General features: G+C 39.7%; 1 protein-coding gene across 1 annotated transcript; it reads right to left on the bottom strand.

Annotated features, from left to right (window-relative positions):
• Window positions 1-604: 604 nt before the first annotated feature.
• LOC144661711 (uncharacterized) lies at window positions 605-13,544 on the bottom strand. The gene is made up of 6 exons (XM_078522523.1): window positions 13,371-13,544; window positions 5,435-6,058; window positions 4,610-4,806; window positions 3,404-3,758; window positions 2,015-2,444; window positions 605-1,247 (listed from the first exon to the last, which is right to left on the bottom strand). Exons 2-6 carry the CDS (start codon window positions 6,015-6,017, stop codon window positions 686-688), a joined length of 2,127 nt encoding a protein of 708 aa, XP_078378649.1. The 5' UTR covers window positions 6,018-6,058; window positions 13,371-13,544; the 3' UTR covers window positions 605-685.
• Between the last annotated feature and the right edge of the window lie 7,151 nt (window positions 13,545-20,695).

Raw genomic sequence — 20,695 nt, 5'->3', positions numbered from 1 at the left:
TCGCAAGTTGATGTCAGGTACCATATGGGCCGTTATTTTTAAGGGTACTGCCCGTTCGAAAATTTGACGAAATGCGAGATGGCATTTTGTAGAATTTTGATACTTGCCTGTTACAAACTTCTAGATTTCACCTAAACAGCGATAAAAGAGGCGCGACATAGAGAGGAAAAGAAAAAGAAAGGAGAGAAGAGAAGATTTAAGGCTGGTTTCCATATGATCGCAAAAGATGGTAGACGATCGCAAAAGTGTTGAATGATGGGAGCGATTGTCGAAATTATGGGATAGTTTTCGATGGCAATCGATCGCAATTGTGTTTCCATATGATCGCAACGATCGCAGGCGATCGCACACGATCGCAGACGATCGCAAACGATCGCAGATGCGTGTTTCCAAATGATCGCAGATCGCAAAACCTACAATTCTGCGATCGTCTGCGATCATATGGAAACCGGCCTTTATATCCATGTATCTTTCACGCAATGTAGTTCGAGTGTTTATCTAGCCAGCACCCATGCAGACGTATTTCTGTTTATTTTGCCCGTTTACCCAAATCAGTAAGTCTTCAACAGGCTACTTGTTCTTACTACAATAAATGAACTCTTGCTTTTTGAATGAGGGATTTTATTTTATTCCTCTTCTTTTTGAATCATGGATAACATTTTCTTTCTAGCCGACTAAGACTTCTTCACTCTTTTGTTTTAAACGACCACACGTCCCCTGTGTACAGCACCTTCCCCCGTTTTTTAACGTCGACTCGCCAGAAGTATTGTCGACCGCTTTCCAACGGTTTTCGGAGCTTCACCACGTTGTTTTCGTTACGCGCCGCGCCCTGCTGTTTCAGGTTTTCTGGTGAGGTCCCCAGGAACAGAACATGGACATTTCCTTCAAAGCTGTTCAGCCACATCAGGACGTCACGGCTGCCAGCCTTCACATTGGTAGAGTTGTCTGGTGGGACGGGATTGCTAGCTTTGTACATCTTTCGACCCGGGATCCAGTACTTTTTCTTGGTCTCTGTGAAGTCGTACGGTCCCACGCCGTTTATGTTGTACTCAGAATTGGCGCGGGGTCTGAAATCCATATTGTCAGGGTCCATCAACTGCGCTCGAACATCTCCAATGACGTTGTCTTTGAGGATTCCACTCATGGGGTAGAGCTTCTTGTTGTGGACGCCGCCGTTGGCGATGTCTGCCGCGTTGTACTCCACTACGGTGTTATGGTTAATTGCTATCGGATTCTGTCTGACATATCTGACAATGAAATCATACAAAGAGTGACGATTTTTACAAAAAAAGCCTTCTATCGTTAACTGCTGCCTGTATGCCAATTTTTTAACCAAGGGGGTTGTTTTATTGTTTAAAAAACCAATCAAAGTCGGGCCTGCTTAAAAACCTTTGAGAGTCGTTCTCTTTGTCAAGCTTGAGCAGTAAGGCGCGAAGCAATTTTGTTTCCAAAGCCCGCGCCCCCTTGACCTGCGGTCAACAAACGCATTTCCAGACCACTGGACAAAGGGAACACGAGCGCTGGGAACGAGACTCGCGAGGTACGGCCTATATATCCAGTATGAAACCTGTTAAAAAGTGTAAATAAGCAAACATTACACAGTAAACGTAAACGCAATTAGTAACAAAACTGTATATAAAATTGCTAAATACTAAATGGTAAAAGGATGGTGAGAATAAACGAAGTTCAACTTTTGCCCAAGACGTTTGTTTCAGCATGCAATCCATAATAAAACTTTCTTTTTCTTTTTTTAATTTTCTCTTTTTCAAATTCATAACAACACTGCTATATACATTTATTTTAACTTCATGAATGTTTGATTTTACGATTTAAGCCAAAATTCTCAACCTCTTTTTAATATTGAGTTTTGATACTTGAAATCAAGATTAACAGAGACTTATTCCATCCGTTACTTGTGTTGTAACGCAACGCTTGTCAACCACGGAGAAACGAGAAGCGTTGCGTGACACTGATTCAAAAAACGGAAGAGCAAAAAAACAAGACAATACCTTACCTCAGCACACACAAGTTGCACTTGCTACCTTGCCCATCATGGTCTCCGGCCTTGGTGAACTTGTGGAACACCAAGTTATGGTCGACCGTGTGGAAATCACCCTTTACCATCATTCCGTTGGTTTTACGGATCACGTTCATCTTCATGGTACCATTTTTGCCGATCTTTGGGGGACCCCCGTCAAATCGGAGCCCGTACTTGGGACTGTCATGGATCCAGTTTTGTTCAAAAACCAAGTTTGGTTGACGCTTTACTTGAGACTGCATGCCTGCTCCGTCATGCTGAATCATTCCCGTACACTGTCGGCTGATGTCGTTCAGCTTCGCTTTAGATGCGTAACCCGAGCGGTACCCGACACTGGCACCGTTGTTACGCAGGGTGTTTCTAATAAACTTGTCGCTGTGACTGTTGGACACTACAGTGCCGGCACCTGAAATGGATAACAAATAAGCTAAGTATGCATGTAATCATGGCTTGCAAAATAAACTTTTTAGTCCGATCCATTTAATGTTGTAGCGACCAACATACGCTTTGTATTTTCGCACATTTCAAATCGACCTGATTTAGATAAGCAGAAAATATTTTTGACATAATTTTTCCCCCATTCAGAGACCCCATCTTAGACTCATTCTTCAAAAGTGGGACCTCATCGCAGAACTAGAGGTAAAAAAATATTTTAAGTCTGCGTCGAGCTTAATGGCCAATCTTGCCGGAGTTTATCCCGCTTTCTGTAGCATAAAGCGACATCTGAGTGCAGAGAGGCACTATGAGAGTAAAGTGTCTCACCCAAGAACCAAAAGCAATGACCTGGCCGGGACTCGAACCAGGACCGCTCGATCCGGAGACCAGCGCACTCACTATTAGAGGGTCTCAATGGGGTGGTAGCTTTCATGGTTAATGGTTAAAATTTTGCCTTTTTTACGGCTAACGGTTAATTTATTTCCATTGCGGTTAACAGAAGTTAAAAATTAATTTCCATCGAAGATTATTGAAAAACATATTTTAGGTTTAAGGACCATTTTGGGACGATGAAGTGATCTAGTCTGTTTTATTTATAATTTATACTGACCGTCTTTTTATGGCTAACATAATTTATGGGTAACGGCTAACATTTTTCCGATTTTTACGCCAAACGGCAAATTTTTGGCCGTTTTACCGCTAACGGTAAACCCCTTTGAGACCCTTTTATAACTATTAGACCACCGCGCCTCCCAGCAGACCTGAAGGGGGAGGTCAAAAACTGGACCCTTTCTAGCGGCACATAGCGTACATAAGATAAAAGGACCATCACCAACACCCCCTCCAGAGAGCCCTCATTGTTCATGGTCTATGCCTACAAGGGGTGCGCTGATGCGCTCTTACGGACAAATTTGCCAAACATCATTTTACCTCCTCCGGCTACGTTCATGTTCGCTCCACTCCAGTCATTGTACTCAAAGAAGTTATTCTCCAATGTGTCGTTAATACCCTGGTACTCGAGGGCGATCCCGTCTGTTCCATAAAACGTGTTGTTAAAGAACCTCGCCGAACCCTTGCCCGAGACCACCTTTGTCCATTGAGGAGGTGATGTATCTCTGAGCATGCGCCGATTGTAGGACGGGTAGCTGAAATTGAGCGAGTGAAATACCAGTTCGTCACCGTAGTTATTGCCTTGTGAGCGCGCTTGCAACGTCGTGGCGAAAAACGTAATATCTTTGAAGATCACATGCTTGCAGTTAGTGATTGTAAAGGAAACTGGTTTTACCTGAAAAGAGAAAACGGAAGGTTATTTGATTTGAAGGAAAGCTCTAGGTTGCCCGTGACCGTTAGCAAATCAAAATCTTGAAACTGTTCCATGTTTTAACAAAGCCAATGAGATCACTCGTTATATGTGTCAAATTTTGCAAATGTTAATATTTATCATGTCTGAACAACGAGTGACCTGATTGGTTCTGTAGTCGGTTTGTATGAGGCTGCATAAACACGTTTTGTATTTTCTTGGTTTTGTAAGAAAGAAAAGGCTTCTTGTTTACACAGCCGGATGTAAATAACCCAAAAAGTTTAAGCAAATTACAATAGGAATAAAACAAATAAAAGTTGAGCTGAAGGAATTATGTAAGCGGGGTAACAGAAACTTTCGAGATGTCCAAAGCTTTCCCTCGCAGTGTTATATATGTAGACAGGGACTCATTTGAAAGATGGAAGGCGAATTATGGAGAATAATTAAATGGCATTTCTGTAATTTTTTTTAGACGTTACATATAAATTGTTATTTCCCAATAGTTATACAGGTTATATCACAAAACAATGCAACATCCCATCATTTATCCAGTTCTGAGAAAATACCCAGTCAATAGAAATCGATTTTCACATCTCTTTTCATGTATTCTCTATTTTCCAATTGCCCATAATGCACTTTGTTTGCCTCCCAAATTTTGCATAAACTATTGTTTTCAAATTCTCTTGGGAGGACTGCATATTTCCAAACCAATAGTTTATGCAAAACTTGGGGGGGGGGGGGGGGCAAACAAACTGCATTATGGGCAATTGGAAATTAGAGAATTGTCCAAAAATCAATCAATCAAAGTGTTCCAGTTGTTATGGTTACCAACTTACCTTTCCTCTGACGTCACGTCCCTCGGGAGAGGCTCCATCTGTGGTCATGACGTATAAGGTCCCAACTCCATCTTTCTTCTCGTAGAACCACTCACCCCGGTTATCAAGAAACTCCAGCTTACTTTCCAAGAAATATTGGTTATTTTTGGGTTTAAAGTTCAAGGTCTCTCCAAAGTTATCTTTGTAGGTGAACCTGTCTAAAAGAACAAAAGAAACAAAAATAAAAAAATTAGTAGCATTTCAAATGAAATTAGAAAATTAAATACAGTAGAACCCCGGTAACTGGAACTCGGATAACTCGAACAATCCCGCTAACTCGAACTAACTTCTATTTACCTTGGACCAACTTTTCAGTCCTTTTTACTTGGTTAACTCGAAACCTCCGCTAACTCGAACTGTTTTTCGTTTCCCTTCAAAGTTCGAGTAACCAGGGTTCAAATGTAAAATAAAATTCCCGGGGGATTATGCATTTTGACAATTTTCAATACTCTGGTATCCACCCATTCGACCAGATGTGTCCAGTTGATTTTGTGCAACACGATGTACCCTTGCTGTTGATTTTTTTACTGCAAAAATAACGTGTCAAGAGTGTTTTGTTCGTCCACAAGTATAGCTAGCTTGTATTGGTTAAAGGGATTCCTACCCTTGTTTGTGTTAGAGCACTAGTCACACCAATACATGTCACGCAAGCCTTTATCAATGCAAATTACGTAACGCAACATACGACAACAGCAAGAACATGTGAGACGCATTTCGAAGCTATTGTTACTACTTGCATTTTTGTGTCATGCAGTCGTGTCACAATGGATTATTAGCGTGACATACCTTTATCGTGGGTTAGTACTTCTCTAGTGAACGTGCAAAAACTCCCAACATTCAACACGGCCATCGCACCAGTTGCATCAATGCCACTTTCGTCCAGCTTATGCTTGCCTCCATCTATCATCAATCCTCGCGACGAGCTTCTAGACGATTTACCCCAGTACTGGCTGTCAAAGATCGTCTTGTCAGACCACAATGAATTTGGCCAGCGGGCGTTCGTCATCATCTGTTCGTCTATAAATAGCTGTGTGATGTCATGATCAATCACCCCCTTATAAGCGCCGTTCGGCATTTTCTCCCATTTTGCAGGCGTCAGAGGTATGGTGCCATCCATCTTGGCTACACCATCAGGGCTGCCGCGGATGATAATGGGAGATTCTTTGGTGCCGTGTTTGTTGGCGATGGTCACGCTCTCGTGGTAGGTGCCAGGCTGGATAACGCATTCGTGGCCAGGCTCTGTCAGACTGTTAATGCAGTCCTGGATCTTTTGACTGCTATTGACGTAGAATACTTTACTGAGTACTGGAGCCGTCAGTATGACAATAACGCCCAAGACCAGTAACGATTTGACTTCTTGAGGCGCCATGGATTAGGAAGACAACTGAGTCGTCTCTACTGCTCTTTTCTCTGTGTTTTAAGTGAAAGAATAACAATAGAGAAATGAAACAACGTATACGGCCAAGTAAAGTCTGATCACGTGGCCCACACAAACAGATCGCAAAGCTTATCCTGGTTGTCGCAGCGGCAAGGGTTACAATAGAATTCGATAGGTCCTGGGCTTATCTACATTCCAAAAGCTGTTTTGGTTGGGTTAGTTATGGGGTGGGGTCTAAACATGCTAATGGACTTATATTCGACGGGGTAGCCTCCTGGAGAATGGACTTTTTTATCCGAAGATTTTTGCATTGGATATTTTGAGGCTTAAGGTCATTGCCCTGTATTGCATTGCGCATCCTTGCTGCGCAGAATTTTACGCGTAATTAGCGCGCGCCCATAAACATCAAAGGTCTCTATGAGACTACGACTATTTTGCTATGGTCTATCTGTTGGCTGTCAATTGTGGTATGGAGTAGTGTTTTGCTAAAGGGTGAAAGACGCTTTTCATGTTGTTTAGGAGTGGAAGTCTTGAAAATAACTTAGCTTACCTGAATACTTTACACTTCCACATCACATTCTAAATTAAAACTGAAACCTAGAAGTCAACAACGCGCTGTTTACAAAACTCAACCGCAAATTAAGGAGCCAAAGAAAACCCAATCGAAAACACATTGAATATACTGTATTATTAAATTTTCAGCCACGGATATTGCATTTCTAGCATTCTGATTGGTTCACTCAATCCCGGTTGTCAGCTCGTATACCTTAGTTTGACCTTATTTGGAAAATGATTGCGTTACTTTTGCCAAGCTAAAATTTTTCTCCGGGAAGCGACAGTTCCATCGGAAAAATGGTGGCAGCAAATTTGGCGAACTTTATGAACAAGAAATAATCAGCGGTGCCTACCACAACCACAGAAATGCCATAGTAAAATTAACTACGCAAAACAAAAGGATTGATGCGAAAAGTTTAATTAATAATACTTGTAAACACACAACAAGAGCGAGTCAATAAAGTAGAAAAGCAGCAAATAATTTACGAAAGAACGGCAAACTGACACAGTTTCATTCAGTGTACGTCATAAAACTAGGCTCAGCACTTCCGTAAAGTTTGTTACCTTTCAATCTTGGTTTTGTCCTTTTATACTTTAACAAACCTGTTCCACCACAGGTAACCAAAGCGTACTATGAGAGTTTGTATGGATGTACTAAGAAGGCTTGTATGGATTTGAAATAAAGTTGAGAAAAATATCCCTTTTTACCGGCGAAAAGTTATAATGAAACTTTAAACCTTACCTGGTGTCACGTTTTTGTATTTCTAGTGCTTTAGAAAGTCATACGCGCGATTTTCGTCTTAACCGTCTGTTGCGTACTAAAAGAAAGACAAGGTAGGAAAGCAAATTCGAAAGGCGAACGCAGGCCTCTTCGAAAAACTCGCTAAAAGTACCTCAAAACCAGACCTACCTCGATCTTTTCCCTTCACGATCCAAGAGCGATAATTATTCCATCTTTCTATGTAATTGAATTGCATTCAAGTTGAAGTTTGGAGCCAAGAACTTCATTTGAATTCACAACTTCGGCACAAATCGGGCGCCATTACGGCCGTGAAATTCAAATGCGAGCACCTAGCTAACGGTCGAGCCTAGGGCGAGTACAAAACCCACCCCATCCGGGGGAGACAGAGGAGACCTCTTGTAAGCACCATCTCATGCTCACTACAACCACTATAAGTTAATTTTTGTAACGGCGGGTAAACCCAAACGTCAGCAACCCATTCAATCAACATTCAAATCTGTGCACCGTTCCGAACGTTACAAAAATTAACTTATAGTGGTTGTAGTGAGCATGAGATGGTGCTTACAAGAGGTCTCCTCTGTCTCCCCCGGATGGGGTGGGTTTTGTACTCGCCCTAGGCTCGACCGTTAGCTAGGTGCTCGCATTTGAATTTCACGGCCGTAATGGCGCCCGATTTGTGCCGAAGTTGTGAATTCAAATGAAGTTCTTGGCTCCAAACTTCAACTTGAATGCAATTCAATTACATAGAAAGATGGAATAATTATCGCTCTTGGATCGTGAAGGGAAAAGATCGAGGTAGGTCTGGTTTTGAGGTACTTTTAGCGAGTTTTTCGAAGAGGCCTGCGTTCGCCTTTCGAATTTGCTTTCCTACCTTGTCTTTCTTTTAGTACGCAACAGACGGTTAAGACGAAAATCGCGCGTATGACTTTCTAAAGCACTAGAAATACAAAAACGTGACACCAGGTAAGGTTTAAAGTTTCATTATAACTTTTCGCCGGTAAAAAGGGATATTTTTCTCAACTTTATTTCAAATCCATACAAGCTCTTATACAAGCTCCCTACAAACTCTCATAGTACGCTTTGGTTACCTGTGGTTCCACTTTAAGCTGAATTTCGCTTCAAATAATATAGCAGTCTTGATGACAGCCGTGGAGCCGTAAAGAAGTACAATGTAAACACTTGCTTCGTTCGACTTGCACAAGACTTGTAGTTTCCAGAAAAGCTTTTGCTTCGGATCTTCTCGTAAATCTTAACTGTTGTCACAATTTCCAGGATATTTAGACGACTTTAGAGGGGATTGTTCGAGGAAAATCTTGGAAAGAAAACTCTCTGGCCATGGCTCGCTTTCCTCGTATGTTTCATTCAACTCAAGAAGTGAACAACGCGCCAGAAATTTTCCCGCGCCTCCTCATACTATCACTTCGTTTACATCAAAATGAAATGTCCAGTCGATTTAAAGTGGAGAAGAATTTAATAAAACAATTATTCCATTCGCCCTTGTTGGATACGAGTCGTTATAGCCAACTCGGCGCTTCGCGCCTCGTTGGCTATTTACCACCTCGTATCCAACGCGGGCTCATGGAATAATTGTTAAGTACTCGTGTCGCGTATACGCTTATTCCGGCCTACTAAAGCAAACAAACAGTTCAGCGGTTCAATACATTCTTCATATATACCCACACCCCCGGCCCACACCGAAAAGAAATCCCTAGAATTGAGAACGCGAATAAATGATTATTTACTCGTGTTTAGCGAGACTAACGCAATCGATTGTCGCGAATGTGAAAGACTTGTAAAAGTACAAATTTGCGTTCTTAATCGTTTTAGGTTAAATATTAGCGCTCCTTTAGTGTGTTAGACGCTTGTACCAGTCCAAACTTGCGTTCTTACGTTCTTGGTTACATATTAGCGTCGCTTTAGTCTGTGAAAGACTTATACATTGCCTTCAAGTGTTGGCTGACGCTTTGTTCACCCACACCGAAAAGAACTCCCTTGAATTGAGAACGCGAATGATTATTTACTCGTGTTTAGCGTGACTAACGCAATCGATTGTCGAGAAAACAAATCCTTTAGGTTAAATATTAGCGCGACTTATACGTTGCCTTCAAGTGTTGACTGACGCGTTGTTCACCCACACCGAAAAGAAATCCCTTGAATTGAGAACGCGAATAAATGATTATTCACTCGTGTTAAGCGTGACTAACGCAATCGATTGTCGCGAAAATATCTGATTTGAGATACTCACGCATAAAAATAATTGTTATATAACGTTTATACATGTGACAAGTCACGTTTTTAACACGAGATAGCAAGTGTTGACGCAATACTAATGAGATACCCTTTCATCACCCACAGCGGCTAATGCATGGAGTTCAAGTCTAATTTCCGGTCCAAAAATATCGCACGTAGACAAAAACAATTGTTATCATGGCGGGTGTTGAGCGCAGGTTGAGCGGAATGAAGTAGAAAGCGAGTTCTTCTAGGTTTTAGAAAATCTCTCAAGAGTTTTGTTCACAAAACATTTAAAGACGAACAAAGGGAGTGTATTCGACGAATAGTTTGTGAAAGAAAAGATGATTTGGCGGTGCTTCCGATGGGATTCGGTAAGAGCGTGATCTATCACCAGTGGTGTCGAAGAGTATTACATCACACCACCAAAGACGCCAGACGATCGTGCCAGTGACGAAAACTACGACCTTTAAATGACTGACCTGAGCCTTACACAAAATCAGCCTTTGCAGAAATCAAATTTTAAAAACCATCCGATCAGCTCGTAATGTGAGTCTTATGCGTATTTTTCTCATCTTTTGCCCGATAAAATGTGCGAAACATTCATTTTTCCGTGCTACGGCGGAATTTTAAAATAAATAAATATTATCGCTGAAAAGGGTTTCTTGAAAGTTGGGACAAGCATGTTGCCTCATCCTCGGTGTAAAAAGAACGCGAATAAATGATTATTTACTCGTGTTTAGCGAGACTAACGCAATCGATTGTCGCGAATGTGAAAGACTTGTAAAAGTACAAATTTGCATTCTTAATCGTTTTAGGTTAAATATTAGCGCTCCTTTAGTGGACTTTAGTGTGTTAGACGCTTGTACCAGTCCAAACTTGCGTTCTTACGTTCTTGGTTACATGTTAGCGTCGCTTTAGTCTGTGAAAGACTTATACATTGCCTTCAAGTGTTGGCTGACGCTTTGTTCACCCACACCGAAAAGAAATCCCTTGAATTGAGAACGCGAATGATTATTTACTCGTGTTTAGCGTGACTAACGCAATCGATTGTCGCGAAAACAAATCCTTTAGGTTAAATATTAGCGCGACTTATACGTTGCCTTCAAGTGTTGACTGACGCATTGTTCACCCACACCGAAAAGAAATCCCTTGAATCGAGAACGCGAATAAATGATTATTCACTCGTGTTAAGCGTGACTAACGCAATCGATTGTCGCGAAAACAAATCCTTAGTTGTGTCATATCGGATTTGAGATACTCACGCATAAAAATAATTGTTATATAACGTTTATACATGTGACAAGTCACGTTTTTAACACGAGATAGCAAGTGTTGACGCAATACTAATGAGATACCCTTTCATCACCCACAGCGGCTAATGCATGGAGTTCAAGTCTAATTTCCGGTCCAAAAATATCGCACGTAGACAAAAACAATTGTTATCATGGCGGGTGTTGAGCGCAGGTTGAGCGGAATGAAGTAGAAAGCGAGTTCTTCTAGGTTTTAGAATATCTCTCAAGAGTTTTGTTCACAAAACATTTAAAGACGAACAAAGGGAGTGTATTCGACGAATAGTTTGTGAAAGAAAAGATAATTTCCGTTCTTAATCATTTTAGGTTAAATATTAGTTGCGGTTCCACTAGAGCTTTTACCCACGGGAAACTGAGACTTTTCCCACGGGTAGCCTGTATTTGTGTGTGACCTCTATTCCCGCAGTGATTCTGCCCATGGGAAATCACTATGGATACATCAAAAAGAACAAAAGAATTACCCATGACGTTTCCCGAACCAAGTAGTAGGGTTTATCAGTGGTTTATCTAACCACAAGAGTAGTTCAGCCAATCGGGTGAAAGAAAAAAGTAAACCGCAGCACATGCTGGGCACATTTTTGTGGTGTTGCGCAAAAAAATCGCGGCAAATATCCTGGCACGTACTAAATACAAGACACGCGGCATCAAACATGGCCAACTTCCGAGGTTCACTGTGAGTATATTTTACTCGTTTTTGCTCAGAATACCCCATTGATCTGATTTATCGTAGCACGGCATAGTTTTCTTATTGTTTTTTTTTTTTTTTACTATTTCCCACAGCAACTTTAGACCAGAGGACTCTCAACAAGATGCGCCTTTGTAAAATGTTTTTTTTTTATTCCAAAGAAATCGGGAGCAAGATTCATCGGCACCATACTCTCAATATCCATATTATTTACATAGAAATCAACAAATCCCGCTACACTGCAAGGTCGAAAGTTGACCTCGGGTAATTATTTGCAATGTAACCGGAGGACTTAACCTGACCGGAAACCCAAACCGATCCCAACCCAAGGCAATTACCCACGGGGTTACCTCGGGAAGAGGTCTAGTGGAACCGCAACTATTAGCGCCCGGCTTCAGTGAGTGAGACGCTTGTACTAGTACAACGCTTTAGACTGTAAAACACTGAACCACTCACATTCTCGATTAGTTGTGTCATATCTCATTTGAGATACTCACGCATAAAAATAACTGTTATATAACGTTTATACATGTGACAAGTCACGTTTTTAACACGAGATCGCAATTATTGACGCAATACTAATGAGAGACCCTTTCATCACCTACAGCGGAATATGTGACAAGTCACGTCTTTAACACGAGATCGGAAGCGTTGACGCAATAATAATAAGAGACCCTTTCATCGCCCACTAAGCGGAAAGAACTCCCTTGAGAAATTAAAACAGTCCCTTGAGAAATTAAAAAAGTCCCTTGAGAGTAGACAAGAATGTTCCAAATTTTGCCCACATCACTCCTAATCTCCTACTTCTGCTTGTAAACAAGCAAAATAGTCGAAAAAATGGCGGCTTTTTTCTATGCGGCTTAGTCCGCGAGAGAAGTAATTTGTCGCTTTCTCGCAAACGAGTATGGTGACCTATCAATTTTTTCTCATATTTTGGGTGAAGCGATCAAATTCTTTCTGTAAAATGAAAACAGATCAATTCCTATGTTTGAAAAATAAATTATCGCTAAAATCGTGTACTTTTCCTGTACTCGCAGAGGAATTATAAAGGAATTATATGGAATATACAAGGTCTTCCTGCTCCTAAACGAATATAGTGACCCTCTTTTTATTTCAAAATTTAAGTTCCCTTACAGTAATAAACCAGTGGGCGAAGTTTGGTTTAAAATCTATGTTCAGTTCTATTTCAGTGTAATGACCTTAAGGTATAAGTTCACCCAAATGACCATCATGAGTTTAAGCTAATTTACGGTCAGACGTTTACCGAAAACCCAGCAAAGGGTATATTTTCTGAAAGATTAAGAACAAAAGATTGCCAAGCCATAATTTCGAAAAGGCTTATTTTTTAGGGGGCTTATTACTGATCGCAATTTTACGCAATCGACGGGTTATTTTCGGCAGCTCATAGGCAGCTTCATGACGTCAAGTTATTTAGCCTTATTTTGCAGTGTAATTTATCGGCAGTTCATTATATCGTTAAAAATGTTATTAACACTGCCCACTTCGCGATTTAACATATAAACTGCTCTTTTCTTTTTTTCGTCTTCGTGTCATTTGACTTGATTCCAACAATCAAAGTGATTTTTCAGGCCAGAAGAAACACGACAGACACTTTCTTTAGCCATGACTAACTGAATTAGAACCGCAACGATGAAATCAATAAAACTCCGATTTAAAGGTATTTATTTTCTACATTAACTGCTTTTTAAATGACTTAAATGATTTATGTGTGAACATTTAACAAAAAGATTCTATTAAACGCTTATTTCGAACTTCTCTCCGTGCATGTAGGGTGAATAAAAACTGAATTTTAAACCTACCGTCCGGATGGCTTGCTCTGTCGGTAAAAAGACTGCCTGGCTGTGTGGATTCAGTGACCGGACAACCTCGTTATATCCATGCATCAATAGAATAGAAAATATAATGGTAAAACTACAATACCAACACTTTATTTTATTTGTCTTAGTTAGCGTAAGAGCTATTGTGTTCTTTGTGAGCTTTAAACAGCTGCGAGAATCTTAGCTTACGAAACAAAGAAAAATAATTTCTGTGTTTTAGTAAGCAAACACATTACAACATTTATCCGCTCGTAAGAGGTAAAGATTTTCTAGAAAAAACTGCAATTTAAGTCGGTCACAGAATGAAGAAAACAAAAAAGGAGCAATAAGCATTTTGGTGCACTTTAAAGCAATATATTTTCACTGTTTTCCGGGCAAATTTTCCGTACATTTCATGGTAATTTTAATTAACTGCCTTTCGCAGTGAAACGATACGATTGTTTTATGTTTGCTTTATGATTTGTGAATTAGGAAGTTCATTGAATACGGCAATTACTATTTTTGTTCAGCTTGAAAAATTTACTTTTCCATTAAAACATCCGATAACGTTAAAATGTTCTCTTTGTGATACTTTCGATTGATGTTACAATGATAAAGACACCATGATTTTGCACCGAAGCTTCAATTTTCAGAAGATCTAACTAAATTAAAGGCGTTTAGGAATCTAAAAATGACCAAAACGGCGGCATTCAAGAAACCAAATTGAAAAAAGGAGTTTTTTTACGGTGAGGTGTTAATATAAACGTCCGCCTATATGTACACAAAACTGGCTTCTGTTTCGAGAGCATTTACATTTTTCCTTCCATTGCTTGCTATCCGTCTCCAGAGTATTTAAGAATGCCGGTCTCTAAGAATCAGACAATTTCTCGATTTCGCGGCAAGAGGATGGAACTTCGATTTCTTTCATACTTTTATGTTAGATAGGCTAGGGTATAACTTAAATCACTGTATAGTTCTTTCGATTGAATATCCTTTTATTTTAAAGAAAAATGCAAATAACAAAAATCCGTTAAAATCGTCATTTGAGGCGCTAAATTATTCATGATTTTTGCACGAGTTTGAGAGCCTCGCGTGCAAAAACAAATCACTCTACCGTCTTTTAAACACTCAAACCATAGTTAGCAATCTCTAAACATCTACTGAAATGATTTTGGGAAATATTGCGTTGTTCTTTGTAGACAAAATAATTTTATTTCGAAGGCATACAATTCACTGCCGTAAAAGTACTTGGTAAATAAAATTAATTTTCACCATGTGCGAAACCTTCAAATCGTTTAAGCTTCTGGTGGTTGAATGTTAGAAGAATGGTGTATAAATCCCTGTAAAAATTTCTCCGGGCAAATGATTAAAAGCGACGTGAGATCTTTTCGAATTCGGTTAAATATGCAAATATTTGACCTTCCGCGGTCAACTTTGAAGTTACGGGTCAGAAATAATTTTTGTTCCGTGTTCCAAGTCCTAACCCATTTAAGACCAAATTAAGCATATGAAAAAAATATGTAATTTTCTAACCTTTATCTGCTGCAAAAGGTAGGTTCGAAGGCCATTTTAGCATGATTACGGCTCTTATCATTCGTCGCATCTGAGCTTCGTTTTCCTTCCGCGGTCAACTTTGAAGTTACGGGTCAGACATGAATGACATGAATATTTCAATCCGTGCACAAGTCTTAACCCATTTTGGGTCAAAATAATCACACACAAAAACATTATGAAATATTCTAACCTTAATCTGCTGTAAAAAGCAGGTCCGAAGGCCTTTTAAGCACGATTCCGGCTCTAAGCATCCGTAGTAATTTGAGCTTCGTTTGTGTAAGTATGTCATATTTAGTGGTCAAAATCCAATCTGTGATCAACTTTCGGTGCTTCTCGTCACCACTGCATCTTCTTCGACGGCATACGACGATTGTTAGTATTGCCTCGTTAATAGTACACAAAAAAATAACATCTGATCGCTAAACGGCATGATGTCGGCGCTTACAGTAGCTTACAGTCCCATCTTGCAATGGGCCGTCTGTTCGTCACGCAATACTGTGTCATGGACATTTTTTTAGGGGGTGGTAGGTGGGTGTGGGAAAGGTTGAATATGCGGAAATGCTTGATTTCATACTTTATGACAAGTACGTACTTGAGCCAGCAGCAGCAACAACAACAACAACAACAACAACAACAAGTACAGTGATATCTTTTGGCAGACAAGATAAAGCACACGTACTGTCAGTTGATAAGCGTTTGGTACAGTGTAATGCAACTGTTCGCGAATTCGGTTGCTCGCGCGGGGTTGGTTGTAATACCGGGGGTGGAAGGAGGATATAAATCTTTACTAAACAAGTAGAGTTTTTAAATAGTTATTCCCTTTTTTACTGTAGAACCGAAAACGAAGAGAAAAACTCGTGTCTATGTTTTTGGGGGGTGAGGGGGTTGGGGCCGGGGGGTTCTTGGTTGGTTGGTTAGCAAAGTTTTATTTTTTTTTTACAAAGATAACTAACCAAATATCGCATGTCCTGTATAAATGGTTAATGATAGAAGTAACGATAAGTTTTAATTTTTTTTTCGTGATCGAGTGGCAACTTAATAAAAACATTGCATTGCAAATACTGTCCAATTCATGATGTCTAAATTCAACAATAACTAATTTGAAGTTTAAACGAAATTAAAACATGTTAAAAAAAACTCAGTGCTAAAACTCTATGCTAAAAAGGATAAGCAAATTGCTATGGCAATTCGGCGTGTGAAAAAATCGCCAAATTTAATTTAGTGGCTTCCTAAGTAAACAAAACCTTGGTCGTGCTAGTTATTGGCACCGTCTGTTTGTTTAAAGGCAGCGCGTGAACAATTTTTTCAAAGTTCAGTTTATTTCACTGGAAATGGAAGGTTGTTGTTCTTTTAAGGCCCTTGCTCGTGGAGTTTGCGGTTTTGATTCTAAAGATCGAAAGCGTCACACTGAAATCGCCCTCTACTGTCGTGTGAGAAGGACATCAGCAGTCACAAGTCCCAGTATTAATTTAGTTAACTCTAACATGACTCTTTCCCGTGAAAAACCAAACTTCAGAAGCTAGCTATTTGTTTGGTGTTTTCAAGGCAGGTTTTGTTTACTTAGGAAGCCACTAAATTAAATTTGGCGATTTTTTCACACGCCGAATTGCCATAGCAATTTGCTTATCTTTTTAGCATAGAGTTTTAGCACTGAGTTTTTTTAACATGTTTTAATTTCGTTTAAACTTCAAATTAGTTATTGTTGAAATTAGACATCATGAATTCGACAGTATGTTCAAAACGGCACCCCAAGAAAGTACTTTGTTACAGGTTGACGAATGACCACCCGAAGCCACAGGTCACCCAGATTTACCGTGGGGCGAACAAAAATTGCGATGCAATGTTTTTATTAAGTTGCCACTCGATCACGAAAAAAAAATCAAAACTTATCGTTACTTCTATCATTAACCATTTATACAGGACGTGCGATATTTGGTTAGGTATCTTTGTAAAAAAAAAATAAAACTTTGCCAACCAACCAACCAAGAACCCCCCGGCCCCCACCCCCTCACCCCCCCCCCCCCCAAAAAAAAAAAAAAACAACAACAACAACATAGACACGAGTTTTTCTCTTCGTTTTCGGTTCTACAGTAAAAAAAGGGAATAACTATTTAAAAACTCTACTTGTTTAGTAAAGATTTATATCCTCCTTCCAAACTCCGTATTACAACCAAGCCCGCGCGAGCAACCGAATTCGCGAACAGTTGCATTACACTGTACCAAACGCTTATCAACTGACAGTACGTGTGCTTTATCTTGTCTGCCAAAAGATATCACTGTACTTGTTGTTGTTGTTGTTGTTGTTGCTGCTGGCTCGAGTACGTACTTGTCATAAAGTATTAAATCAAGCATTTCCGCATATTCAACCTTTCCCACACCCACCTACCACCCCCTAAAAATATGTCCATGACACAGTATTGCGTGACGAAACAGACGGCCCATTGCAAGATGGGACTGTATTAAAGCTACTGTAAGCGCCGACATCATGCCGTTTAGCGATCAGATGTTATTTTTTTGTGTACTATTAACGAGGCAATACTAACAATCGTCGTATGCCGTCGAAGAAGATGCAGTGGTGACGAGAAGCACCGAAAGTTGATCACAGATTGGATTTTGACCACTAAATATGACATACTTACACAAACGAAGCTCAAATTACTACGGATGCTTAGAGCCGGAATCGTGCTTAAAAGGCCTTCGGACCTGCTTTTTACAGCAGATTAAGGTTAGAATATTTCATAATGTTTTTGTGTGTGATTATTTTGACCCAGAATGGGTTAAGACTTGTGCACGGATTGAAATATTCATGTCATTCATGTCTGACCCGTAACTTCAAAGTTGACCGCGGAAGGAAAACGAAGCTCAGATGCGACGAATGATAAGAGCCGTAATCATGCTAAAATGGCCTTCGAACCTACCTTTTGCAGCAGATAAAGGTTAGAAAATTACATATTTTTTTCATATGCTTAATTTGGTCTTAAATGGGTTAGGACTTGGAACACGGAACAAAAATTATTTCTGACCCGTAACTTCAAAGTTGACCGCGGAAGGTCAAATATTTGCATATTTAACCGAATTCGAAAAGATCTCACGTCGCTTTTAATCATTTGCCCGGAGAAATTTTTACAGGGATTTATACACCATTCTTCTAACATTCAACCACCAGAAGCTTAAACGATTTGAAGGTTTCGCACATGGTGAAAATTAATTTTATTTACCAAGTACTTTTACGGCAGTGAATTGTATGCCTTCGAAATAAAATTATTTTGTCTACAAAGAACAACGCAATATTTCCCAAAATCATTTCAGTAGATGTTTAGAGATTGCTAACTATGGTTTGAGTGTTTAAAAGACGGTAGAGTGATTTGTTTTTGCACGCGAGGCTCTCAAACTCGTGCAAAAATCATGAATAATTTAGCGCCTCAAATGACGATTTTAACGGATTTTTGTTATTTGCATTTTTCTTTAAAATAAAAGGATATTCAATCGAAAGAACTATACAGTGATTTAAGTTATACCCTAGCCTATCTAACATAAAAGTATGAAAGAAATCGAAGTTCCATCCTCTTGCCACGAAATGTTGGATTCTAAGCGACCGGCATTCTTAAATCCTTTTCAAAAGCCTTATTGAAAACTTTTGACGTCTAGTACGCGTCTACCCCTGAGCAAATACTGATAGTTTCTTTTAATTACGTAGCTTTTACATTTTCTGGGTTAGTTCCCTTAATAATTACTGCTTTATTTTTAAATACTAGTAATACGTGACTCGCAGGGCCTCGCGAAGCTCTGGGTTGGGGAGGCGGGTGGTGTTATAAATAAGGAGTGGATTATTTGAAGTTGAACATTGTACATATTCAATTTTCCACAGTAGGCAGGAAGATATATTTGTTAAAAATTAGTAACGGGCATGGCCGCGACACCCTCGTTCCCAGGGTCTACTCCGCTTTGAAGATGGCGGCTCTTTCAGGTTCGTAAAGAGGTATAAAGCGTTGGGAAGCGCAGGCTATTTTCAAAATCATCGACAAATTATTGGATAGTCGCAGTTTGGACATTTATTTAAGGGCATTAAAAAAAAAGAAGAACGAACGGCAGGAGGATTCGAACCCTCCGCCCGCGCGCCCCTGATGGCGATGAAAGGTTTATAGCCTGAATAGGCGTTGAGGGAGTATTATGTGGAAATCAGTGTTATTTTTATCCGAAAAGAAAAACGATAAAAATGAAAGGCTCAGGATTCGAACCCACAAAAAAATAAGGAAAAAAAAAAAAAACCCTAGCCGGATTCGAACCCGCGCCCTCAGTCCCGAAGATCTGATTTCAAGTTCGACGCCTTACCATTAGGCCACCAGCGCACGGCGGCCGTGTGACGTCATTTCCGCCAGACACCAAGCTCACAAATATATATATATATATATACATGACCGTAAACTCCACACGAGATTTCATCCCGCCTGAGCCCTTTGAGGGACAAAATTATACACCCCGCTACGCTCGGCCTTCGGCCTCGCTTCGCGAGGAATAACAGCCAATTGTACAGACATTTTTTTAGCTTTTAATGTTTTTTAACATCATTTTTTAATATGAATTTTAAAGATCAATTTATATTGTATTTTTAATATGTAGTTTTAAAATCTTTTTTAATATGTATTTCATTTATTCTTAGTATTTTAATTGTAAAACACTTTTATTATGACCCTCTGGCTAGGAAGATTAAGAGATCACTCCCCGTGTATTTGACGCTATATAAATTTAAATACGGTACCTTTACCTTTTACTGATTGAATTTTTTTGGTTTCTGACGAGATTTCTAAAAATGATATTGTTTAGCAGTTTGCTTCGGTTTTTTAACAATGCAGTCAAAAAAGACAGACAAGGCATAGCGAAGACTACTAAGAATTTATTAGTCATTCATTACTTTTAATTTATTTCGGAAGTTTCCACTTAAGTATAATCTCAAAAGATACTTTAACAACGAAAAGTACAGTCGACTCCCGATAACTCGAACCCTCGCAAACTCTATTGCGAACCTCGCGCTAACTCGAAACAAAATCCATTTTCCCCTGGATTTCGGTCATACATGCATTTACTGTAACTTTACCCTCGGTAACTCAAACCCTCGATCCACAATTTTTGTTTCTTTTGTTTCCCTTTAGGTCATTTTTTTTTATATAATTTTACCCTCGATAACATGAACCATGTCTGTCAATACGTGACAAGTCAAAACAAACAGAGTCCAAAACATTGAATTTATTTTGAAATAAAAACGTACACGAGTCAGAGCCACCCCGAAACGCCCCTCAAAACACGAACTGTGCCATCCCCTGCTAGAGACGTTCAGTTTGTTTGTGGAGGTTGATACCGATTCTTTCAAATCTATAAGCTATAAGCCTTAGAAACTTTTAAGGATAACCGATAGTAATAGATTAGCTGAGACGCGTCAGGGGTATTAACTATTTCTCGAAACGTAAATCACATGAACTCTGTAGCAGTAACCCAACGTTGCTCTCTTTGAAACCTGCAAAGTTCCCAGTACCTGCACTTCTCCTGCTACTTTGCTTTGTTTCACGTTACGTTACGTTCTGATTTATACAGTAATTTAGAAATGTATTGTTCCATTTTCGCTCGACTTCTCTATACTCACGTAAATTTATTTAAAATGTATACAGTACACAGGGGACCCAAACTCTGTATTTGTTTTACATAATCTTAAAATAAATAAAAATGTTCGCATTTACCTGCGTTCCGGTGTCTTTTTGGCCGGTTTGGAGGCGATTTGA

Source organism: Oculina patagonica, chromosome 7 (genome assembly GCF_052425735.1).
Source record: "Oculina patagonica isolate OP01 chromosome 7, crgOcupat, whole genome shotgun sequence".
Lineage (NCBI taxonomy): Eukaryota > Metazoa > Cnidaria > Anthozoa > Scleractinia > Oculinidae > Oculina > Oculina patagonica.
This window is presented reverse-complemented; position numbering and strand designations above follow the sequence as displayed.